The sequence below is a fragment of the Camelus ferus genome, chromosome 28, assembly GCF_009834535.1.
Source record: "Camelus ferus isolate YT-003-E chromosome 28, BCGSAC_Cfer_1.0, whole genome shotgun sequence".
Taxonomy (NCBI): Eukaryota; Metazoa; Chordata; class Mammalia; order Artiodactyla; family Camelidae; genus Camelus; species Camelus ferus.
The window spans coordinates 2689651-2716303 of NC_045723.1; the positions used below are offsets into that span (position 1 = coordinate 2689651).

Here is a 26653-nt window from a genome sequence, read left to right on the forward strand (position 1 = left end):
CTGAGTATTGGGGTGGTTTTGATTTTTAAGGACTACTTAGAAACATATTAGAATATAGGGTGGGAAAAGGCCTGAGAAATCTATCTTAAATCCTACCACCATAGCCATCATTTTAAAGATGAGGAAATGGAGGCCTAGAGCAACCAACAGGTGTGGAGAGAAGTTAGGGATTCACCAAGGTCACATGCACAAAATGAAGTCTGGACCTCGAACCTCCAGACCCAGAGTCAAACCTCCTTCACCACATAGCATTCTTGCTCATGCTCTGTCACAGCTTGGACTGGGGGGCCTGTCCACACTGGGTGGTGATAAGCCATCCTCTGGGGCCTGCAGGGATTTCAGAACTTACATAGAGAAGTGAATACATGGCCTCTGTAAGCCAAGAGTTATTAAATTATTAGATTCTGACTTGCCTTTGCTTAAACAAAATTCCTAACGCAATCATGCTATGTGATTCTTTAAAAGAAGTCTCACAAAGTGTTGCAGAAAGAAGTGGCAAGGAGAGCGAGCAGAGCATCAGAGCGGAGCCCCCCGCGAGGGGCGACTGGGCTCGTTGGCACGCGCACCTGTCTCCATCCTTTTCGCCGTTGTACCACCAGTCCATGACCAAGGACTCTGAGTAAAGGTCTTGTACCTTCTCCAGGTCACTACATCCCTGCTCCATTTCCTTAATTAAAAGAGTCAGGTCTTCATTCTGCCAAAATAATAAATGAGTACATTACGAGATTGTATGAGAGTTCAAATTTCAAACATTTCTAACAGGAAGCCAACTGTATCAGGAAATGAAGAATCTGAAGAATTTCATGCAGTTCTTATATTGTTCTATTTTTAAACAGCCTAACTGAGGTATAATTCACTTATAGTAAAATAAACAATGTATGTATAGTGTACCACTTGAATAGTTTTGACATTCAAGCCTGTGAAGTCATCACTGCAATCAAGATACTAAACACATCCACTATCCCCCAAAGTCTCCTGGTGTCCCATTGTAAATCTGCCCTCCCTCTTACCTCTTCCTCCAAGCAACTACTCATCTGCTTTCTGTCCCTGTATATTAGTTTCAATTTTCTGGAATTTTATTTAAATGGAATCATACAGTATATACCCCTTTTCTTTTTTTTTTTTTTTTTTTTTTTTGGTCAATAGTACATTCATTTTTATGGCTGAGTAGTATTCTACCGTGTACCAAATACCAAAATTTAGTCACCTGTGGATGGACATTTGAGTTTCCAGGTTTGGGCTATCATAAATGCTAAGGCTAGAAACATCTGTGCACAAGTCTTTGTAAGGACATCTGATTTCATTTCTCTTAAGTATGTATCTAGGGAGTGGAATGATTGATGATACTGAACTTTTAAAGAAACTATCAAACTGTTTTCCAAAATGGTTGTACTAGTTTACATTCCCACCAGTCATGTGTGAGAGTTCTAGTTCCTCCACTTGGAAACACTTAAGGTGGTCAGTTATATAATTTTAGCCATTTTAATAGCTGCATAGTGGTATCTCATCAAGGTTAATTCATATTTCCCTAATGACTAATGATGGTAAGCATCTTTTCATGATCTTATTCGCCATGTATATTTCTTCTTTGGGAAGTATCTGTTCAAATCCTTTGCCCCTTTTTTGTTTCCTTGAGTTTTGAGAGATCATTATATATTACGCATTTAAGTCCTTTATTGGATATACAAATTGAAAACATTTTCTCCCAGTCTACAACTTGTCTTTTCATTATCTTGCCATTGTCTTTTAAAGAGAAGCTTTTAATTTTGATCAAACCAAAGTTATCAATTAGTTTTTATATGAACCATGTTCTTGATAACCTAGTTAATTTTTTTTTTTTTTTTTTGGTCTAACACAATGCCTTAAAGGCTTTTTCATATGTTCTCCTCTAGACGGAGGGAACCCTAGATTTTACATTTAGGTCCATGTATCATTTTAATTTTTGAATATGGTGTGATGTAGGGAGTAAAGTGTATTTATTTCCATATGGATATCCAATTGTCTCAACACCATTTTGGGGGGGGGGGAAGCTACATCCTTTCTCCACTAAATTACCTTTGAATCTTCGTTGAAAATCAGTTGTCCATGTAAGTGTCAGTTTATTTCTTGCTTTTATATTCTGTTCTGTTGATCTGTGTATCTATCTTTACACTAATACCACCCTGTCTTGATTACTAAAGCTTTATGATAAGTCTTGAGATTAGGTATTAGTCCCCCAACTTTGATTTTCTTTTTTCAAAGCTGTTTTGGCTATTTAGAATTCTCTGCATTTCCGTGGAATCAGTTTGTCAATGTTTACAAAAAATCTGCTGGGATTTTGTTTGGAATTTTATTGAGTCTATGGATCAACTGAGGGAAAAAGCACATCTTAGCATTGTGATGTCTTCTGACCCATACACAAGATACATCTCTCAGCAATGTCTTGTTTTCAGGGTATAGGCCTTTCACATATTTTGACAAATTTTCCCCTACATATTTCATATTTTTGATGCTATTGCAAACAATAATTTATTTCAATTTTTATTGTTCTTTGTAGAAACAAAATTCACTTTTGTATGTTGACCTTGTATTCTACAATCTTGCTAAATTCAATTATTAGTTCGAGTAGCATTTTTGTATATTCCATTGAATTTTCTGCACATATAACCATGTGGAATGAAAATAGAGTTCTACTTCATTCTTTCTCAATGGCCTTCCTGCCCTTTGCTTTTATCATGCTAACCAGAATTTCTGTTATACTGTTGAATAGGAATAGTGACAGTCATCCTTGTCATTTTCCTGACATTAGGGTGAAAGCATATAATCTTATACTATTAAAGTATGGTATTAGCTGTAGGTTTTTCCTAAGTGCCATTGAGATTTAAAAAGTCCATTCAGTTCCTACTTTGTTGAGAGCTTTCATTAGATATGAATGTTGGATTTTGTCAAAACTTTTTCTGCATAAATTGAGATGATTGCAAACTTTTTAAAAAGTATATTAATATGGTGAATTGCATATTGATTTTCAGATGTTAAACCAACCTTGCATTTCTGGGATAATTATGCATGGACTCTTTATATATTATTGATTTCAACTGGCTAAACTTTGTTCTGAATTTCTGCATCTGTATGCCTAAAGGATATTACACAATATATTTCTTATAATGTATTTGTGAGATTGTGGTATCAGGTTAGTATCAGCCTCATTAGAATGAGCTGGTAAGCATTCCCTCCTTTCAGTTTTCTGGAAGAGTTTGTGTAGAATTGATATTATTTTCTCCTTCAAATGTTTGATACAAGTCAGCACTGAAGTCTTCTTGGACTTGAGTCCTTTGCAGAAAGGTTTTCAATTACAAGTTCAATTTCTTGAATGTATGTAGGGCTGTTCAGGTTATCTACTTCTTCTTGAAAGAGTTTTGGTAATTTGTGACTTTTTGAGCAGCATCTTTTAGATGTTGAATTTATTATTATTTTTTGCTTTACCAGAAAATTGGGTTTTTAAAATTAAACTTTTTATTTTGCTATAACTGTAGATTCACATGCAGCTGTAATAATACAGAGAGATTCCATATACTCTTTACCCGATTTTCCCCAATGGGAACTGCAGATACTTTATACCAGTCTGTAGCCTGTCTTTTCATCCTCTTAACAAGGTCTCTCACAAAACAAAAGGTTTTAATTTTGCTGAGGTCCAGTTTATCAGCCTTTTCTTTTATGGATCATGCTTTTGGTCTCAAGACCAAAAATTTTTTGCCTAGCCCAAGGTCCTCAAGATTTTCTTCCATATTCCTTTCCAGAATTGTTATAGTTTTATGTTCTACATTTAAGCCCATGATCCATTTTGAGTGAATATTTGCAAGAGGGGTGAGGCTTAGGTTAAGGTTCATTATTTTGCATTTGAATGGTCCATTGCTCCAACCATTTCTTTTAGAAAAGGTTCGTTTCCTCCATTGAACTGCTTTTGCACCTTTGTTAAAAATCAATTTGGGTATACTTCTAGGTTCCGGGTTCCACTGGTCTAGGTGTCTATTTCTCCACCAAAGCCACAATGCTTTGATTAATGCAGCTATATCATAAGCCTTAATATTGCAAACAATGATTTCTCCCACTTTATTCTTCTTTTTCAAGATTTTTTCATATTTTCTAGGGTCTGTGACTTGCCATATAAATTTAAGCATAAGCTCAACTACATCTGTAAAAAACAATTCTGGGATTTTGATCAGAATTGAATCAAACCTATAGATCAAATAGATCTCTAACATGTTCACTCGTTCAATCCATAAACATGGTATATGCCTGTCCATTTATTTAGGTTTTCTTTGACATCTTTCTTCAGCGTTTTGTGATTTTCAGCATAACAATTCTGTACATATTTAAAAATATATACCTATATTTCATTTTCTTTGAAGCAATTGTAAACGGTACTAAAAATTTAATTTTGACTTCTGCATGTTCATTTTTACTTTATCAAAATGTGCTTGAATTTTATGTACTGATCTTGTAATCAGTCACTTTCTGAACTCGCTTAATCTCTGGTTTACAGTTTTAATCCATTTTGTAAAATTTCTGGTCACTATTGCTTCAGTTATGTTTATTAAGCAACTTGAATTTTTCCACAGTTCATTGATGCCTTCTTTTCTATTTTTTGTTTGTTTTTTGGTTTTAATTCTCTTTCTTTTCTGTGTTACACCTTGGATATTTCTACTGCTGCCTTGCAGTTTACTAATGTTTTGTTCTGCAATGTCTTATCTGCTGTTCCATGTATTTTTCATCTCATATATTGCATTTTTTCTCTCTAGAAGTTTGATTTGTGTCTTACTTGTATCTTCTATGTCTCTCCCTAACTTTTTCAACAAACCAATACAGTTAAAATAACTGTTTTAATGCTCTAATACTAATATCTGAGTCAGTTACACTTATGTTTTTATTTTCTGTTTGCTTTTCCTCTTCATTATGGACCTGTATGTGCCTGCTTCTTCACATACCTGGTTCTATTTGACTGGATACTAGAAATTGTAAATTTTACTTTCTTGAGTGGTGGAAATTTTTGCTTTCCTATAATTATTCTTGAAGTTTGTTCAGGGATGTAGTTAAGTTGCTTGGAAATGGATTGATACTTTCAAGTCTTACATTTAAGATTTTCTAGACAGGACTGGAGCAGTGTTTGATTGTTCCCACTACTGAGGCAAGATCCTTCTTTAAACTCTACCCAATGCCCAAAAGATGATAAGGTTTTCCAGTCTAGCCAGTGGAAGGGGTCACTATTCCCTGCCCTGCGTGAGCTTAGAGTGCTCTTCCCTCCGACTATCTTCCGGGCTCTGGAAGTTTCCTCATTTGGAAGCACTGATCAGTACTCTGGCTTGTCCTGGATTTAAAGTCATTCCTCAGAACAGACAATAAGAAACAAACTCTCTAGAAGGGCATTCTTGAAATGCATTTCTTCAAGCCAAGACTGAAGGACTGAAGGATTGAATTTTATTTCCTTTCTCCCATTAACCCGTTAGAATGAAATGCTTTATCAGATGGTCACATGATTATACAGCCTGAAAAGTCAGAAGGCAACTACCTAGTGTCTGAATTTTTCTGAGTTTCCCACAAAGGTCTGTAAACAGCAGCAGCTAACAAACTTCACATACGGACTCCCTGGGGTGCTTGTTGAAATGACAGATTCCTGCAGTTTGGCAAAATGTTGACAATTGTTAAATGTGACTGATAAGTACTTGGGATGGTGTCCATCTATGCCTCTACTTTTGTGTTTGTTTGAAACGTTCCACAATAAAAAAACTTAGAAGAAAAACAAAATACATTAAATTTCCTGGGCCTCTTGCCTACAGCCTGATTTAGTAGCTCTGAAGTGGGACCCAGGGATCTGCCTTTTCACAGGTGCCCTAGCTCAGATTGTCCTTAGACCACATTTTGTGGTACACTTGCTTTCAAGGAATTCATTTTCTCAATTTAGTCGTTTTCGTGGTTGCTGTTTTCCCAACTAAGGTACTGTCTGTGGGTCTATAGCCATAAGTGAACACTCTCCTCTCAGTTCATTAAGCTCTTACCTGAACAGCCTCTGGTGGACAGGGATCCTTGCAGCCAAAATGATAAGAATGGAACTCTCCTCCAGTCAAAGATGCAAGCTCTTTCAAAAACCCATTTGCAATCTCATCATTGTAACAGAAGGAGATGGTATAAATTGGAATTTTCTGAAAAACTTTGACTTGATCTAAAACCATTTCAGGTGGCTAAAATGATACATTTTGAGAGCGGGGGAGTGGAGATAGAGAAAGAGAGAGGAAAAGACAAAAAAAAAAAAAAAAAGACATGAAAATCCTCAGCATTTGCTACAGATAGTGAAACTCTCAACTAGGAATTCATTACACAGTGGAGAGTGACTTCTTGGGAGGTGTCAATTCAATTCAATAAACAAAACAAACACTATTAGATGGTGAGAGTATTAAGACCAGTGACTCAGCTCTTGTCCTCTGAGGGCTCACATTTTGGTGGGACAAATCTTGGAGAAAGATTTGACTAACCAAACAGCAACCTAACCTAGCTGAAGGGCTGACCCCATCTGTCTTGTCAACTTCAAAGACAGAGCAAAGTCCTCTTTGCTACCTTCCTTTTCATCAGCTTAGCTTCCATTTTGAGCATGTACTACGTGCTAGGCACTCAGGGCTCTGCCTGGGCTCTGTCCCTGCATCCTCCCTACAACGCTCTGAGGAAGGTACTATCATGATCCTCATTTCTTCCCAGGGACCTCTGGCCACTGCCCCTCAGCCCCATACACCAGACTGGACCTAAATTCTGTTCATTTCGGCTAGAAACTACTTCTATATTGACTTACAGCTGAGACATTTGGGACAGGAAAGAAACCAAGGTTGATTTAGCGCTGTTGTGTGGGTACCAGGTGCTGTGTCATTTTCATCTTTCATATGCTACCTGACATTATTTCATATACTTATTTGCTCATTGACTATCTCCCCATAAAACAGAAGCTTCACTGAAGGCAGGCACCTTGCCTATCTTGCTCCCCACTGTGTCCAAGATGGCAGTACCTGGCACAGAAAAGGTGCGTGGTAAATATATGTGGGATGCATTCACGAGGACATCATCTCATCTGTTCACGGCAACCCTGAGAGGAGGAGCATTAGCTCTAAGCCATGGCAGCCCCAGGCAGTGTTTGCTAAGCTGGCATGATGTTCTAGTGCCCAGGGTGGTGGTGGAGAGCTGGGCAGAGGGCGGGGCTGCACCTGATCAGAATGAGCTCCATCCCTGCCATGGCAAGCAGTCATTCCTGTCCTCCTGCCCCCCGACCCCGCCACAAACCCCCGCACCCCCCAGGGATTCCTTTCACTGGTATGCGTCCACACAGCCTTGCAAAGAGACCCGGTACGCTGAAGTAAACCTTTCACCACTGCAGCCTGACTAACCCGGCCGCTTGCTGCAGCAGCTCAGCTCCGGTGGGCTGTGGAATGTGGGGGCCACGCCCTGGGGAACTCCCAAAGGACACCAAGGAAGATTTTCTCAGTCCAGGACTCCTTAGCGTGTTCCCCTCAGAGGTCCCATCAGTCCCTAAGATGAACACCTGAGACACTCTCCCCAGTGATGTCTTCCCTGAGTCTAAACAGGTGTGCAGCCCGATGGCCCTTTCACCACAAAGGTCAACTTGGGTGGCAAGAGAGGCAGCGACAGGGTCTCCCAACTGCCTGAAGGAGGTCTGCTTGCCCAGGTGGCTCAACCCATGCCTTCCGCTGCCCCCACCCCTCGTACCACACGTGAGGCTATACCATCCATTTGTTCTTGTTTAGAATGGCGCACATGCTTCCTCACTCCCATCTTCTTGATTCCATCCCTAACTCGAAAGAAGTCCCCCCAAAACTGCAGCCAAAATGTGCTGGGCTGATTCTGGCAGAGACCCTACGGTGCTCACTCACACCTAGAGATGCCCACCAAAGGACCCCCATCAACTCCATGTTAGTGAAAACTCGTTTTACTAGAACCCTGTTAACTTGATTAATTTTAAAGACATGTCCTCTATATACTTCTGCCCTGGACATTTAATAAACAAATAGTGAGCTGGTGTCTATGGACTTGAATCCTGAACTGCGTCTCTGTATGTACTTCCAGATAGAAAATTCTGCTGAATATCAGGAATAATAACATTGGCCTTACATATTTGGATCCTACAAAGTCCTATGAAAATTCAAAACCAAATAGAGATTGAGTGGTCCATCTTAATGTCCTCGACAAAGAACATGAATATCAAATATCCACTTGCCTTTTCTGAGAGCATCTGAAGGATAATGCAGAATAAATAGATTGCATGTGGGGAAAGGGCAGGTATGAATATGAAATACTAGAGGAAGAGCATGTAAATCACGCTTCCAGTAATTTGCATATTTCTGATTCTAGCTGTCATCCACATCGCTAGTCCTTCATGGTTAAGTGGACCTCAGACTCTCTGAGAATCTGGTGACAGCTATTGATCTTCTCCCCAGAGAAATGTATGAGTGCAATTTTATGTACTTTGGAGAGATTCCAGACCCTCGGAAGTCTATGATGAACTCTAGACCAAGAATCCTTCTCAACACACTCTCTGCTAGCGGGAGTGTTACTTGGTACACCCTCTCTGGGGGCTATTCGGTGGTATCTATCAAAACACGTACCATTTGACTGAGTCCACTTCTCCGAATTTATGCTGCAGATAAACTCATACATGTGCAAAATGATAGATGTGCACAGTTCCTTTTGCAACCTGGTGTATAACATTAAGATTGCAAACAACCTGAAGGTTCATCTCCAAGGACCATGACTAAGTTGCTGTGTGATGGAATAGTAGGCAGCTCTTTTAAAAATGAGAAAGTTCTTTATGAAATGAGATTAAGCAATCTCCGAAGTATATTGTTTTATAAATAAAGGTGCAGAATTGTATGTGTAATACACTACCGTTTATGTATTTAAAAAGGAAATATATATAAACACATACCTGTTTGCCTACAAACTGTCTCTGAGAGAAACTGGTAGTACACTCTGCCTCTTAGCTGATGAAAAGGGGGGGGGAGAATTTTCTCTACAGATCCTTTTGTACCTTCTTAATTTGTACTATATGACTGCATTACTATTCAAAAATTAACAAAATCGATTTTAAGATAGTTTTATTAAATCTATGTAATTTAATATGATGCAGTCATTGAGAATGTTGTTTCTGAAGAATTTCTCATGACTGGGCAAAATTGTATATATTAGATGAGAAAGAGCAGAACACAAAATTGAATTCTGAACGATTTACGTCTTATTTTTCCTTATGTTTATCTATATGCTCTAAATGGCAATAAAATCAGTTAGAATTTATTAAAAAGAAGAAGACCCCTTGTTCAGATGACTTGCAAATCAGGATCTCCAGCCTACATCTTCCCCAGATGGCAGCCCCAGATTTCTGGGAGCTTCTGGACAGCCATGAACCACAGATGCTCACACTCAGCTTCCCTCACCATCAACCCCACAGCCCGCATCTTCTTGAAATTTAAATCAGTTAATAACAATGACTAGAAACCAGAAATCAGTCATCTCGGCCCCTTTCTCCGTCATTCCCACTTCTCACCCAGCCTTCCACCGCCTGCTCCCAGATGGGCCACCAAGTCCTTTGATGCTGCTTCTCTGATCTCAGCTCTGAAGCGTTGTCTCTTCCCCATTTTTGCTGCTCTTACCTGAGGTGGGTCCTCACCAGACCAAGATCTAGTCTTTCCCTGGTGCTACTGAGGCATATTTCCAAAGTACAGGTGGATGGGACCATCTGCTTCTCTGAGAGCCCCCACTGAGGTAAAGCCTACCCTTCCTTTGTGGCATTTAAGGACCTTCACAATCTCCCCGAACCTAACCCCTGAGACTCAGCCCTGATACTCTTCCATCACTGCCCTTGCTCTCGGGTTGCTCCCCTGAGTGGCCCACCTATTTTCACACCTCTGTTCCTTCTGCCCAGGGTACCAGTAATCTCTTCTGTTTAGAAAATACCGTCTCCTCCTTCCAGACACAGCTGAAGTGTCCCCTTCTCGGTGGGGCCCTGCCTGGTCTTCTCTCCATCTGGTGCAGCAGAATTCATCACTGGGCTTCCTGACATCCCATAGCACAGGCAGCCCCACTCCCTGTGTCATATCAGAATTAACTGTGTACGTCTAGCACATCCCCCAACGTGCAAGCTTCCCTAAGGCGGCGTGTTATTCATCTTTGTAGCCTCAAACCTCAGCGCCACACAAGGAGCATAAACAAGGCACAATAAATTGCCTCTGAATAGAAAGTAGAGTGAAGTTGATAAGAAAATCATTCAAAATAAAATTTTACTTTATATACAACTTCTCTGCCATAAATCTAACACTGTTGTAAAATCCAGTTGCCTTGGTTTGTAAGCCCTGCGCCATTTGACACAGGATGGTTTACAATATTTGCCTAGCAGTCTTCACATGCAAACACTTCACAATGAAGGAAGCAAGTTGATGCTAATTCACTTTAGCGGTTAATTTACATTGTACTGGCCTGCACATCCGTATATTTATTTAATGCCCAGAGCATTAGTCTTTCATTCACAAAGCTCAAAAGAAGATGAACAGACTCCGCTAAAACTTTTCAAATATTTTCCAGTCAGGCTAAACAAAACAAAGAACATTTCACCAGAAAGGCATGCCTTTGTTTAAATGATGACTAAGTTAAAATTAGGGGTAAAACCAAGGACATTGTGCAGTGACATGTTTAGATTCAGAGTACCCAAAGGAAAAAAAAATCAAAAAGAATCTCCTCACTCTTAGTTTATAATAAAATACAAACTAGTCTTCAATGGGAGGCAGACATCTCCTTTCATGGGGCTGGTCTCCAGGCCTCTGGGTATGTGTCATATTAACCAGACAACACTCCTGTCACGTGAACTCTCCTCAGTGTTGTAGTAGACAAAGGAATTCCTCAGTGTATTTTTTTTCTAACCTCAGTTCTGGATCCCTAATCCAAGCAAGTATCTTTCAACAGGTTTTTAATGGCAGATGAAAAGGTCCCCCAAACCCACTCCCACTGTTCACTTTCAGGGTATGCGTGAGTCCCTCTTTCTTCTCAACTTTGATAAGTACCTGATCAGGTCTCCCATCTGTCAAAAGGTAGATTACTTGTGTTTCTTTATCAGCAAAAGCAATCTGCAGGGCATTCAGGGTGTTTGTGGAACTTCCAATCTACAGAAAAAAAAGAGAGAGAGACATATACTCGAATCTCAAAAAAAGATCTCACAAACAAGTGTTATTTATTCTCTGCTTCCAAAAAAGAAAAGTCCTGGTGAAAGAAAAGATAAATTAAAATTATACTGAGATAATAATTTAAGCCCAGTAATTCCAAGAAGCCGAATCCCTGGATGTGTCATAAAAGCGTCTCTGCAGACAGTCTCAGGACGGCTAGAAACCAGGACGATGGATTTCCTGTCCTGATGACAGAGCTCTTAATTCAATCGTATCTTTGCGTGTTTCTGTAGGAGGCACTAACTCAGTTGCTGTTCATTCAGCTGTCAGCATGGTTTAAACATGCAGCCTGAAGACACCCTGGTGGGGACCATGTTTGTTTCACACCAGGAGTTATTTGTGACACCCGATATTTGGCAAAAGTTGCGTGTGGCAATCTAGGGGCATAGGAAAGAAACTAAAAAATTTTATACTCCTGCAGTTTCTGCCTAGGGATGTCGAGCACAGGGAGGAGTGTCACTCCAAAACTCATAATGAAAGAAAGCCGGACAAACAGCAAGTGCACGACTTTTGTTATGCTCAGGTGACAGGGCAACCAACTAGCCCCAAATCTGGGGAGAGATGGGCGCCTGCAGTCAGGCGAGATGCAAGCGCTGGCTTTCTGGGACAGGATGCAGCCAGACACTAGCAAGAAGAGCTGGGCTGGGGTGACTAGTGAATCAGTAGAGGCTGGCCCCGTGTATAGTGGTGAGAGGCCACAGATTTGGGGGAATCTGAATTCTCTTGAAGGTTGTTTCACCACTGACCCCATAGGGTGCCCCCAGAATAGGTCGGGAGAGTCTAGAGAAAGAACTGGGGGAGGGGAACAGCGATGCGTGAACCAAACCTCCAGACCCTCTCCTCTCTCCCCCCTGCAGAACCAAAGCCTTCATTTGTGTCTGTAGGGTGGCGGTGGGGGAGCGGGAAGGCAACAAACACAGGTGAAAACCCAGAATGGCTGGGGGAGGGAAGAGGAAATAACAAACTCTACCCCTGCAGAAGGAGCAGGGCCAGGTGCTGGGCTCACTCCTGAGACTCCTGGACACCAAGCCGACTAACTACTAAGACTTATTCAGAGATCACCCACCTCCATCACTCCCTAGAAACATCAACTAACAAGTAACTTGCAAGAGAAAGAGTCTCTGAGACCTAGCGTAAAGGGAAAAATCAAAAGCCAAGGATGGGGGGGCTATACCTCAGTGCTGGAGTGCTTGCCTTGCTGGGTTCAATCCCCAGCACCTCCATCAAAATAAATAAAATAAACCTAATTACCTGCCCCCCTTCTCAAAAAAAAAGAGCCAAGCCTGGAGCAGGCAATCCTCTAGCACATCACCTTCCCCCCTAACACAGAGTACCACTGCAAGAATTTGAGGGTAGTGCACTGAAGGTAGCAGTAACAAACTAACCTCAAACTCAGCCCAGATCCTAAGTAGATTAATTTTAACCCACGCCACAAAAAAGAAAGGCATGCTCATTTCCAGGCAAAAAAATATATTTATTTCAGTTTCTACCTACTGCATATGACGTTCAGCTTTTAACCAAAAAGAATGCATATTAAAGAGAAGAATAAACAACATACTACCAAGAGATAAAAGTACTCATCAGAAGCAATCTCAGATATGACACAGATGCTGAAACCACCTGACAGAAAATTAAAAATAACTGTGATTCATACATTAAAACACCTAATGCCAAAGGTGAACATTCAAGACCAGATGCGTAACTTCAGCAGAGATGAATAAGAAGTAATACAATGGAAATGCTAATGATAAAAAACACAAGTAGTATTTATAAAATGAACAACAAGAACCTACTGTACAGCACAGGGAACTATATTCAATATCTTGTAATAACTTATAATGGAAAGGAATCTGAAAAAGAATAGATACATATATGTGTATAACTGAATCGCTTTGCTGTACACCTAAAACTAACACAACGTTCTACATTAACTATACTTTAATTTTAAAAATAGTTAAAAAAATAACACAGTAGTAAGAAGAAGAAGTTTTTCAAAGCGATCGAAGTACAGCTGTCCCCTGGTATTCACAGGGGTTGATCTAGGACCCCCTTCCCCTCATGGATACCAAAATCTGCATATTCTCAAGTCCATTATATAAAATGGCATAATGTTTGTATATAACCCATGCATATCCTCCCATATACTTTAGATCATCTCTAGATTACTTATAATACCTCATATAATTTAAGTGCTATGTAAATAGTTGCCAGTGTGCAGCAAATTCAAGTTTTGCTTTTTGGAACTTTCTGGAATTTTTTTTTTAAATGTATTTTCCATCTGAGGTTGATTGAATCTGCGAGTGCAGAACCTGTAGATACAGAAAGATAACTGTAGATTCAAAACAGCCAAGGAAGGAAGTAGTGAGCATGAAGATAGTGCAATAGAAATTATCTAAACTAAAATAGAAAGAGGGAGAAACAAATCAAAATGAAAAAGAGCATCAAAGAGCCATGGACCAACATCAAACAGTCTGACATACACTTAATAAGAAGCACAGGAAAAGAGGGAAACAGGGTAGAAGAAATACTTGAAAAAATAATGGCTGAGAATTTTCCAAAAACAATGACAGTCACAACCCCAAGGATCCAAGAAGGTCAGAAAACACCAAGTAGGATAAACAAAATAAAATGACCTAACCCTCCTGCCAGAGTGGCGTCTAAGAAGGCCAAGTAGTAAGCTGGGACTTTCATCCCCACTGACTATGGCATGTCCTCCCCGCTCAGTGATGTCCACTCCCGTTAGAGAAGGTAGTTAGCCAGATACAAGCAGAGAGAGAGGGGCACAGGTCACGTGGCAGGAAACCACACATCTTGTGAATAACAGGGGTCCAAGAGGCAGAGAAAGAAAGGTGGCAAAACGCAGGAATCTCCAGTATCTGAATGTAACTCTTTGCTCATTGTGCTCTCATTACAATTAAACGAGTCTTGCAAGTAAGAAGTACTCATCGTGCGCTGACGCCATGACACTTCCAATCAAGACTAAATAAGGACAAAAATCCTTCCTCCCCTAGGGAAGGTGAAGCTGGGATGGAAATCAGGAAATACAACCCCAAACCTCTCCCTCCTCAAAGAATATTCTGCCCAATCATTTTCACACCCCATATAACCAGTTTGCCAAAGGAACTCAGGGCAGCTACTCACCTGAGCCTGCCCACTCTCTCTCCTGAGAGTGTAGTATAACTTAATAAATCTTCACTTTGTTTTTTTGACCTTTGTGCTTCATCTGTGAATTCTTTGTGCAAAGAGACAAGAACCTACTCTTCAGTAACACTCTCACCCAGCAGTGACAAGGTGCTCTATCCTATCAGGCGTCAACAGGTTCAGGGGAACTTGAACTTCAAACCTCACCTGGAAGTCTGAGGCAGGGCCCACCCATCCCCTGACGTAGAGGTTTCAGACAGAGCCAACTAAACAGAAGGTCAGAATAATAGCCAGAGTCTCATAACATAAAACAAAAATGTCTAGTATTCAAAGATTTTATACTTTTGTGTTTTACACTTAAGTTCATCATCTTTTTTGAGATAATTTTTGTACAAGCTGTGACCCTTAGGCTTCTTTTTTTCTTTTCTCTTTTTTTTTTTTTTTTGGCCCAAACATCCTGTTGCTCCAGCTCTATTTGTCACCGTTTCGCTGATCCACATATCCATTTCTCCACCTATATCACAGAGTCTTAATTATTGCAGCCATAAAATAATTCAAGCTCAATTAGACTATTTCCTCTACTTTATTCCTCTTTTCCAATATTGTCTTTCTTTGTGTTCCATTGCCTTTCCATATAAATTTTAGAATAATCTTGTATACATCTACAAGTTATCTTGGTGTTACTTTTATAGAAATTGCATTAAACCTGTATATCAATTTGGGGAAAATTGATATCTTAACTATCCTCAGTCTTTCAATTCATGAACACAGTCTGTGTTTCCATTTATTTAGGTCTTCTTTGATTTCTTTCATCAGTGTTGTGTAGTCTTCCATCATACAAGTCCTGTATATATTTTGTTAAATTTACACTTAAATGTTTTATTTTGGAGGGGTGATTGTAAATGGATACGGTATTTTTTTATTTTAAACCCAGATTAGGGTAAAACCAAAGAAATCCACATCAAGACATGTTGTATTATACTTATGAAAACTAAAGACAAAGAAAAATCCTAAAAACAGCTAAAGAGAAATAACACCAACTATAAAGGAACACCAGTTCAAATGACATCAGTTTCTAATCTGAAAGCATTGAGACCAGAAGGAGGTGGCACAGTTTTCAAGCGCCTAAAGGAAAGAACTGTAAACCATGAATCACGGATCTGGTGAAAACACCCTCCAGGGTTGAAGGAGAAGGAAAACACAGAAAATTTATTGCTGGGAGACCCACTCTGAAAGAATAGCTCCTGGAAGCTCTCCAAATAAGAAGAAAGTTGGACTCTCAGAAATGAAAAAAGAACAATGGAATGGGTGAATATAAAAGTAAACAAAATAGACAACCTATAACCTCATGAGCTTCTTTAACCATGTTTTACGATTGAAGCAAAAGTTTAACATCATATAACATGGTATATAATGTACGTAGAGGAAATACTTCAGGCAATTCCAGTTTTTAAATGGTGAGAGTAAAGGGACCTAAATGGAAGGAAGTTTTGTACACTTAACTTGAAGTGGTAAACCATCAATATCAGTGGGCTGTGACAGGTTACATATATATATGAAATATATACATATATATGGAAACACCTAGAGCAACCAGGAAGAAAACTATACAAGACAATACACTCAAAAAATTATAAATATATCAGAATAGATGACTAAAATATTTTTCCAAATAATCCATAGGAAGGCAAAAAAAAAAAAAATAAGAGAAATGAGAAACAGAAGAAATACACAGGCAACAACAAAACAAGAGGCTTAAGTCTTAAATATCAATAATTACTTTACACATAAATGGTCTAAATATACAAATTACTTGATAGAGATTGGAGACAGGACAAAAACATGACCAGCTCTATACAGTCTATAAGAAACTCACTTCAAACATAACAACATAGGTTGGTTGAAAGTAAAGAATGGGAAAAATACATTATGTAAATGTTAATTTTTAAAAACAATAAGTAACTTTATTAATATCACATAAAGTAGACTTTAAAGCAAAGAAAATTACTAGGAACAAAAAGGGACATTACATGATAAAAAGATCACTCCACCAAGAAGACCACAATTCTAAATATGTATGTGTCAAAAAACAGAGTTTCAAAACATGTAAAGTAAAATCTAATGGAGCTGGAAGGAACGATAGACAAATCAACAAATATGGTTGGGGATTTCAATACCCCACTCTTACCAGTTGATAGCACTACTTAACTGTCAACGAGGATACGGAAGAGCTGAATAACAAACTAACCACGTCAAATTAACGTTTATAGAATGCTCCACCCAACAACAGAATACATATTACTTTCAAGCAAACATTGACCATTCACAAGGACAGACCATAAATTGAGTCATAAAGCAAACTTTAACAAATTTAAGACAATTGAAATCAAACAGAGTATGTCCTCTAACCATAGTGGGATCAAAATAGAAATCAGTAACAGAATGTCAACATGAAAATCTCCAAACATATGGAAAGAAAATTTAAGAACATGCTTCAAATAATTCATGGCTCAAAAAATTAATCACAAAGAAAATTAAAAGCTGCATGGAATTGGATAAAAATTTGTGGGATGCAGCTGAGGCAGTGCTGAGAAGGAATTTCTGGCACTCAAAGCCTGCATTAGAAAAGAGGAACTATCTCAATCAATCATCTCTGTCCCTGTTTCAAGGACCTAGAAAAAGAAGAGCAAAATCAAGCCAAAGAGAGCAGAAGGAAGGAAATAATAAAGGTGAGAGCAGAAATCATTGGAATTCAAACAGTGAAACAATAGAGAAAATTAATGAAACAAAATCCTGGCTATTCAAAAAAGAATCAATAAAACTGACAGGCCTCTAGTGAAACTGACAAGATAAAAAGAAAAATGACACAAGTCACCAATATTAGGTACAAAACAGGGGGTATCACAGTATCTCCTACAGCTACTGACAGGATAAGAGAGTATTACAAAAACCTTTATGCTTATGAATTTGACAGCTTAGAAGAAATAGAACAATTTCTCAAAAGCCACAAACAACTAAAACTCCACCAAGATGGAAAAGATAATCTGAGTATTTCTCTCCCTATTAAATTAAACTTGTAATTAAAAAGTCCTCAAAAAGAAATCTTTACACTGGAGAATTTTATCAAACGTTACACTGGAGAATTTAATCAAACGTTCAAAGAATGCCAACTTTACACAATCTATTCCAGAAGACAGAAAAGGAAGGAACACTTCTCAACTCTTTTCATGATGCCACCATTACCCTGTTACCCAAACCATACAAAGACAGAACCAAAAACTACAGACCAACATCTCTCATGAACTTAGATGCAAAAATTTTCAACAAAATTTTAGCAAATTTAATCCAACGTATAAAATGAATACTATACCATTCCTGTATGGGATTTATTCTATGCATGCAGGGCTGGCTCAGAATTTAAAAAACCAATAAACGTAACTCACTATATCAACAGGTATAATGAAGAAAGTCCACTGTTAAAAATAGCGGTAATATGTCGTTCGAAACAATAATGAAGTTTCAAAAGAAACAAATAAAAATGTTTGAGTTAAAGAAAATTATATTCTGAAATTTGTTTTCATAAAGGTGCTTAGACTTGAGCCAAGGGCATATCTGGAAATGGAGTGCTGCCAATAGAAGCTTATCTAAATGTTAAGATATTGCTCATACAACTCAATAAGAAAAAAACAAAGAACCCAATCCAAAAATGGGCAGAAGACCTAAACAAGCAATTCTCCAAGGAAGACATATAAATGATCAAAAGGCACATGAAAAAATGCTCAATATCACTAATTATCAGAGAAATGCAAATCAAAACTACAATGAGGTATCACCTCACACCAGTCAGAATGGCCGTCATTCAAAAATCCACAAATGACAAATGCTGGAGAGGCTGTGGAGAAAGGGGAACCCTCCTACACTGCTGGTGGGAATGCAGTTTGGTGCAGCCACTGTGGAAAACAGTGTGGAGATTCCTCAGAAGACTAGGAATAGACTTACTGTATGACCCAGGAATCCCACTCCTGGGCTTGTATCCAGAAGGAACCCTACTTCAGGATGACACCTGCACCCCAATGTTCATAGCAGCACTATTTACAATACCCTAGACATGGAAACAGCCCAAATGTCCATCAACATGTGACTGGATAAAGAAGATGTATATTTATACAATGGAATACTACTCAGCCATAAAAACCAACAACATAATGCCATTTGCAGCAACATGGATGCTCCTGGAGAATGTCATTCTAAGTGAAGTAAGCCAGAAAGAGAAAGAAAAATACCATATGAGATCACTCATACGTGGAATCTAAAAAACAAAAACAAAAACAAACAAACAAACAAACAAAAACAAAGCGTAAATACAGGACAGAAATAGACTCATAGACAGAGAATACAGACTTGTGGTGGCCAGAGGGGCGGAGGGTGGGAACAGATAGACTGGGATTTCAAAATTGTAGAGTAGATAAACAAGATTATACTGTATAGCACAGGGAAATATACACAAAATGTTATGGTAGCTCACAGAGAAAAAAATGTGACAATGAGTGTGTGTATGTCCATATATGACTGAAAAATTGTGCTGAACACTGGAATTTGACACAACATTGTAAAATGATTATAATTCAATAAAAAATGTTAAAAAAATAAATAAAAGTTAAGATATTGACTAAAAAGACTGGATTTATGTGACCTTTGTAGACAAAATGAATGCCTAGGCAAAGACAGGCCATCCTTGGAGTTCAGAGCACTTTCTCAAGCATCTCTATCCTGATCTCAGCAGGGGATTACGTCCTGCTTCCTCTCCCAGACCCAGCCTCCTCCTTACCTTCATGTCTCTAACCCAGGCCTGGGCCCCTTTCAAAGTATCCTCATTGATTTCAACAAGTTTTTCCCGCCAAGCAATGGCTTGAGCATCAAACTGCACAAAATTAAATTTCCTTTTATATTTCAGCTGTTCCTGTAAGAGACAATTATTATTTAGCCATAAAACCACTCAAATGTGAGAAAAGATTAGTACAGGCCATGGTTTGATACATTTTACTCACTATGATATCCATTTCAGTCCTAGAAGCTAAGAATTACATTCGATAGAGAAAATCTCTTCTAGTACAAAAGGCATTTAAATAAAATTTACAGTTTGGATGTTAAATCTTTACAAATGTACATATGTATGAACATATATATCCCATAAATGTATAAGCTTGTATGTATAATGTGACATCAAATCTTGTCTTTAATACTGACATTAATGGTATGCTGGATATGCACACTAAATGAAATTTGCTTTAAAAAAAAAAAAAGAAATCCAAAACAGTGTCGTCATTTTGGTCCTTGTCTTTTTCGGTAAGGCTATTATTCGGTTGCAGATTTATTCACTTGCCTTCCATTGGCCCACGTTTCTCCAGTAGAAGTTCATCAAATTAAAAATTGTATTTTGTGTTTGTCAAACACTCCCCACGATTGTTTTCTGTGGTTAATACTCACATCAATACCACCAGCTCAGGACAGTACTCTGATACCCATTTATAGGTGTGGGAACTAATAGTTAGGGGTCATAAGCAGTCGGCCTCAGGTTGCACGACTCGGAGGCAGCACAGGTGGAAAAAGAACTGGAATCTCCTGCCCATCGGCCTGTGCTCCTCCCACATGTCAGTTTTGGGGCCAGGGCACGTGGCATCCCTAGTACGTAGTGGAAATTAAAATAAAAACGCTGAGCTACAGAGTATCTGGGAAAGCAACACGGCTGTGTGCACACCACAGATTCAGGACAGAGAAAGCCTGGAGCAATGGACATAGAAACTCCCTTAGCAACCTTACAGGTGGGACCCAGTGACGGAAGGGTCTGCTGGCAAAGGACACTGACGATTCTCTCACTGGCAAAAGGGAGCCTTTTCCTGAAGTGGCTTCCCTGTGGGTTTCTGAGAGCACACCTGGCCTGTGCACTCTCATAACCACTGCAGGGGATGACGGGTGGAGACGCACTCCTGACACACAGGCGCCCAGATGCACAGACCCGAGGGCTCCATCTCACCTGGATGAGCTGGATGATCTTGTCCTTCACCAGCTCCAGTTTTGCCTTCATGGAGTGAGACGTGTCGATGAGGATGTAGACACAATCACTACGCACTTTTCCAAAGAGGAGTTGACTGCCATCCTGTAGCCACTTAATTCTAGGCAGGAAACAGGTTGAAAGCGAAAGGTTAGAGCCTGTGGCAATGAGAGTAATTTCTTAAGAACTTAATGATACATCTACAAAGGAAAATCAACAGGACAGAGAAATGAATCCAATACTGGGCTCCAAAGCCAAAAGTAAATGACTTCCAATCATCTGGTATTTTGAGGCCCTCAGCTATGAATTCATACCATTTATTCTTCTATCCCTGCTGACTACAGTCAAGCTAGTAATGCCAGCACATTCCTGAAGCTTCAATGATGCTTATGGACAGAATCAAGCAACCCCAGATCCCAATAATAGCCAAGCGCTAGGTAGTTGTGTGAGCAGGGCTGTTTCTGTGGTCCAGGCTCAGGATCCCAACACAGGACTTAAAATTAAGTTCATGGCTGCTGGCAATGCCTGGGCGAGAGGGTGGGGCAGACCAAAAGAAATGCTTAAAATGAGTTCAGAGTTCAGTGAGGCCCAGACAACTAGATATTATAGGGCAAAACACTGAAGAAGAGATTATTGCATAAAAAGAAAGAAACAGGGTAGGAGAGGGATGGAAAGAGCAAAACGGAGAGAGATCTGCAGAAGGGTGCCCTGGAGATTTTGGCAAAAGAATGATTAGGGAATGCCTGCGAAGATACTACTGAAGCCAGAGAACGAATCACCAAAAAAAGGAGTAGCGGGACCGACCCCTCAGAGCTTGCACAAGGCTGAGAATACTTCATCTTCCAACCAGCCAGAGTTTTGAGAAACTTGGGCTCTGCAGAGTATGTATGTATAGGGGCAGACAGGTGTCTGCAGCTTGTGGCTGTATAACAGAAAACACGGAAGGAGGGCAGGAGTTCTGACTGCAAGTTGCTACTGCAGGCTGGGTACTAGCCTAAACTCATTAGATTTAGTATCTAATCTAACCCACAGAACACATTTATAAATGACATTATTCCCACTTTATAAATGAGAAAGCTAATGCACAGAGACATTGACTAACCTGCCCAGAGTCACAGCAAATGGCAGGCTGGGATTAGAATCCAGCTCTATCTGACCTTAGAACCCAGGCACCTAAATGGACTTGGTCTTCATGGTCTAGAGCATGGATCCCCTGGCATCCAGGAGGTAAAAGCATTAAGGAAGGTCACCCCACGGAGCTGGTGTTGAGGTCACAGGACTAGAACACTAGATGCTCATGAGCATTGCCAGATTTTAAGAACCATCAGGGTTGAGAGGGATTACATCAAGCTATTTTTAGCTGATTACTAAAAAATATATACATTTAGAAACAAATAAATATATATAATTATATATAAAAGTCCTTTGTATTCAAATGTTTCACAACATTGTAATAGTTGCCTTGAAAAGTAATATTCGAGAGGACAGAGGACAGGTATAACACAGTCTTCTCTATGCCTAAGGCCCATAAAAAAATGCAAGACATAAGCAGAGGCGCTCCTTCACCTTCAGCAGTGATGCACAATCGTCCTGATAACTACAGCTTTGCTTGCTGTTTTTAAGATTCTACACTGGCATCAAGGCAGCTCAGAATCTGCATCCAAACATCCCCTTATGTTATTAACAACAATGCCACCAACAAACTAACTATCAGATGGCAACTTTGACATAACAACGCTCATTGGCCATTTCTCTTGGTTGAGCTCTACCAAGAGGGCAGGCAGATCTGAATTTCACAAGAGACTGGACCACTTGTACCTCCCCGCAAATATCCCAACCTCCTCTGGATCCGGGCCAGGACCACGTGAATTCTCTCACTGTACCACATGCACTTCTCCTTGGTAATGCAGACGTGGACCAAGCTCCCATCCTTCCAGGGAGCGTGGACAAATCTGCTGCAGTATTTCGCATGGACTGTCTTCTTGTTGGTCTCCTAAGGAGAAGGCAAAGGTCAGTAGCCACTCAGAAACCATTCAAAGAAGAACAGTCCCCAGATGACGCCTCCACCTCTGCCTTACTTATCCAGCTCCTAGTACTCACTCCTACTGTAAAATTAGCAGTTGGTTCAACCAAACATATACCAGGACCTGCTCCACACTGAGCCCTGTGCTGGACGTCATGAATGATGGTCAGAAAAACATGTGCAATCCCATCTGAGAGAGGCTAACATTTCCAGTGGGGAGACACTACACACACACACACACACACACACACACACATAGAAAGTAGCAATCAGAGCACTAGATACCTAGTACCTGGTCCTGGGTTGAGACAGTAATGACAGGGGAAGTTCTGGCAAAGAAGAAAGAGTTCACAGTGGACTAGAGGGTCGGGGAGATCTAAAGCAGATGGGACTTGAGACACACAAAACATCTTTCCACTGCTACTCCCAGCCCCAAACGAAGAAAAGTAGCGAAGAACCCAGTCCACATGGAGCACCCTCTCCTGGACATACAGCACTGGCCCGGGGACAAATGTCTTCCCCCAAGGAGAGCTTTCATAAGGCCGTTTGCTCTCTATCACTTGTCCAACCGGTCTAGAAATGTATCAGGCACTGCTCCACGCCAGGCCCTCCTCTAGGCACCAAGAACACCATCCATAAACAAAGTCCAGAATTCCTGCAGTCATGGAGCTCACATTACAGGAAAAGAGTCTGATAATAAACCAGTAATTACCCAGAAGTTCAGATGATGACAAATGCTATGGAGACAAATAAGGCAAGGAAGGAGAACAGAGGGTACCGGGGGAGAGGGGAAGGGTGGGGACAAGTTAAAACCTACAAGGGAAAGCCTCAAAGATAAGGTGAAATCTGGGCAAAACTTGAAGGAGTGAAGAGTGTGGCCCTTTGGAGGGAAGGGGAGGTGGGGAGTGGAGGGGTGTGTGTGAGGACGGAGCAAGTACCAAAGCCCTGAGGTAAGCCTGTGCGGGTCTATAGAATTTGGGGAAGCCCAGTGTAGCTGAAATAGAGGGAGCAGGGAAAGAGCAAGATGAAGCCAAGAAACACGAGGAGGAGGACCAGGGTGCAGATGCTGTAAGGCCTCCTCACTGATGGAGAGGATTCTGGCTTTTCCCACAAGAGAAAAAGGAACCACCCAAGGGTCTTAATATTTTTAATTTTTTTAAACTGAGCTCCCATTGCCATTTAAGATTAGCTGTAGGTGTACAACACCATGATCCGATACATGGATATGCTGAGAAGTGATCACCATAAGTTTAGTTGACATCTATCACCACTTGGTTACAATTTTTTTTCTTGTGATGAGAACTCTAAAGATCTCTTCACTTAGAGAAATGACACAATTTATAGCTTTAAGTGTTACGTATAATTTGAAAGTTTGATTCATTACTGTGGATACTCTGTAGACAGTCAAGGGCAGAGTCAGGAGGTCAGTTCGGAGGCTTGGGCCGGGGTAGTAACAGACATGGTGAGAAGTGGCCAGATTCTGAATATTATGAAGATAGAATAGATAGGATTTAATGAGAGGTCAGATGCGGGTGTGAGATAAAAGAGGAGACAGGAATGACAGGGGTTTTCGGCCCAGAGAACTAAAAAAGTGGAGTGGCAATAAATTGATAGAAGATTCTGGGAGAGTGGCCTTGAAGGGAAAGATGGGGATTTGGTGTCTGATGTGTTTGTTAGGTTCCAGATGCCTATTAGACACCCCAGTAACGCGGCAAATAGTCAGGTGAAGGTCAGGGAAGGACTTGGGCTGGAGACTTATATTTAAAAGTATTCGAAAGTATGCACACAGTATTAAAAGCCACGGGGCCGGACAAGATCACTTCGAGAATGTATGCTCCTTTCTGACTCAAAATGTTTGCAATAAAGAAAGCAAGGAAAGTAAAGTTTACTGGGCATCTCCTAAGTGCCAGGCGCTGGGTTCAGACATACAATTTTTAAATTTATGGACTTTGCACCACCCATTTTATAGATGTGGAGAGTGTGACTCAAACAGGTTAAATTATTTGCTCAACAATTCATAGTCAGAAACTGGTAAAAGGAAGCATTAACACCCAGGTCTTCTCATCCAAATCCAGCTCACTTTCCACCACACCACACTAACTGGTACGTGGTGAAGGTTCAATAAATATTTGTTCGAGGAATAAATGATGAGACTGGAGTGAGTTTCTGAACATCAGGGCTGGCTTTGTGTTCAAGTGGCCATGAATGCAAGGTGACTTCAGGGGTGCCCCCAGGTATCAAGTTACTAGATTTTGCTTGAAATTCCCTAATTAGAATTGCATTTTAGTGGGGAGGGAAGGGTGAAGCTCAGTATTAGAGTATGTGCCTAGCATGCACAAGGTCCTGGGTTCAATCCTCAGTACCTCCATTAAAAATAAATAATAAATAAACAAACCTAAATACCTCCCCCTCCAAAAAACAAAAACAAAAAAGGAGATCAAAGACATGCTCATCCAAAATGGCCAGATCCTACTGGTAGCTGCTCCCCGTCGCTGCAAATCCAAAAGGTTTGGAGGTCCTGGTGCCCGTGCTCACTATCAGAAACCCTACCAATGAGCCCACTATGAAGACCAGGGTTCACCTTTATAATAAAAATGGCCATGAAATTAAAGGTTAAAATATATATATATATATAAAACTCTAAAAAAAATGCATTTTATCTCCTCCTTTCACCTGCTCACTCATCTTAGAAATGGCACAGAGCAAGACCTTTTTCAGTCATTTATTTATTTTTAGTCAATGAATTTCCTGGATCCGTACCTCCAACCCAGTTTTTATAGTTAAAAGTTTAGGGGGTCCTTCCCAGTGGGAGTCTGCAGGAACCCCAAGTAATCAACCTATTTCACAGCCTCAGTTTCTCTCCACCTTATACACCTTATATGCAACTTATATACATTTTAGGTGCAAATCCAGTTGAGACAGGTAGCCCCAAATACTAAAAATAAAACTGTCCCCTTTTCATCAATATTTGTGAAAGAGTGATAGTTATACGGTACCCTTCTCAGCTTTTACTATATTATTATTTGTTAGCATCAGAAATCTGAGGTAAAATCGCCCACTGATAAGCCAAATGCTTCAAACTGCCCCTGTAAAAGTTCATTTAAAATTGTCCAGAAAGGAAAGGGGAAAATCAGCAGTAGAGAAGAACGGAGCACCCCACACCGTCAGGGGCTGGCTGTAAGCTGTGTTCAAGTGGACAGGAATTAATATTTTTAAAAATCCAGGGCCGAATATATTTTAAAAATGAGAGTTTAATTAGGTATGATTTCCTAAACTAATAGCATTACCGAATGATGTCTACAAAATCAGAAAACTGTGGTGGGGGAGGAAACCCACAAATGAGATTTCCCTGCAACAGAACAATTACTCTGGGTCCCAATATGTCAGCCAGGAAGCCAGTCTTGCGTCAGTTCTGCATTTTTTTTCTAATTCAATTTCAGTATTTTCTTCCCTGCAGTTCATTGTAAACACATGGCAGTAAGAGGGTAAAGCAGAGCATCAAGTGGCTAATGTGGCCCCGAAGAAAACAGCCCTCTTTTCCGGAGGACGTGCGGAGCCCAGGGGCCAGCCCGCCTCAGAGGGAGCGTCAAAGAGACAGGGGCTCCACCTCTGCAGGGCTGAGAGACATTGCACTGATGATCTTGACACTGAATACAAAAAGGGGTACTGCCTTTGGGAAGGACCTTGACTTCCTCCGCCAGCAGTCTCTCCACTACTGGCATGTCTGCTCTGAGGCTTTTAGTTTTAGCTGTCAGCTCACAGTGTGTTATCTGGGTCCTTAGAAGGTAGTAACCTCCTAAAAGAGACTTCCTACAGTTTTACAAATTCAGAATATTCGTTTTATCCTGATGTTCCGTTTCATACTGAAATGCTTTTTAGTCTTTCCTTAATTCTAAACCTTGGACAGTCTTCTGGGTCCTGTTTCACACATCAGTGTTTCTCAAAGTGTGGCCCCTGGACCAGCGGCTTCAGCGTCCACTGGGCATTGTTACAAATGCAGGTTCTTGGGCCTGGCCTCAAACCCACGTACTCATGCATGCTAGAGGGAGGAGCCACCACTACAGGTCATCATCCCTCCTTCGTGAGCTGGAGTCGGGCACCTTGAGAAGCCACTTTCAGACCCACTGTCACAATGGAACTGCAGCTTCCAGAAGTTTACAATACAGACCCTTCTCGTGCTATAACCCCTTAGAA

General features: G+C 40.3%; 1 protein-coding gene across 1 annotated transcript in view; it reads right to left on the reverse strand.

Moving 5' to 3' along the window:
* VWA3B (von Willebrand factor A domain containing 3B) overlaps positions 1 to 26653 on the reverse strand; it is a 122905-nt gene that overhangs the window by 50252 nt on the left and 46000 nt on the right. Inside the window, 6 exon segments of the mRNA XM_032469556.1 lie at positions 567 to 694; positions 6033 to 6215; positions 11085 to 11183; positions 19213 to 19344; positions 20419 to 20557; positions 22275 to 22429. Of these exon segments, the coding sequence (XP_032325447.1) occupies positions 567 to 694; positions 6033 to 6215; positions 11085 to 11183; positions 19213 to 19344; positions 20419 to 20557; positions 22275 to 22429 (836 nt within the window).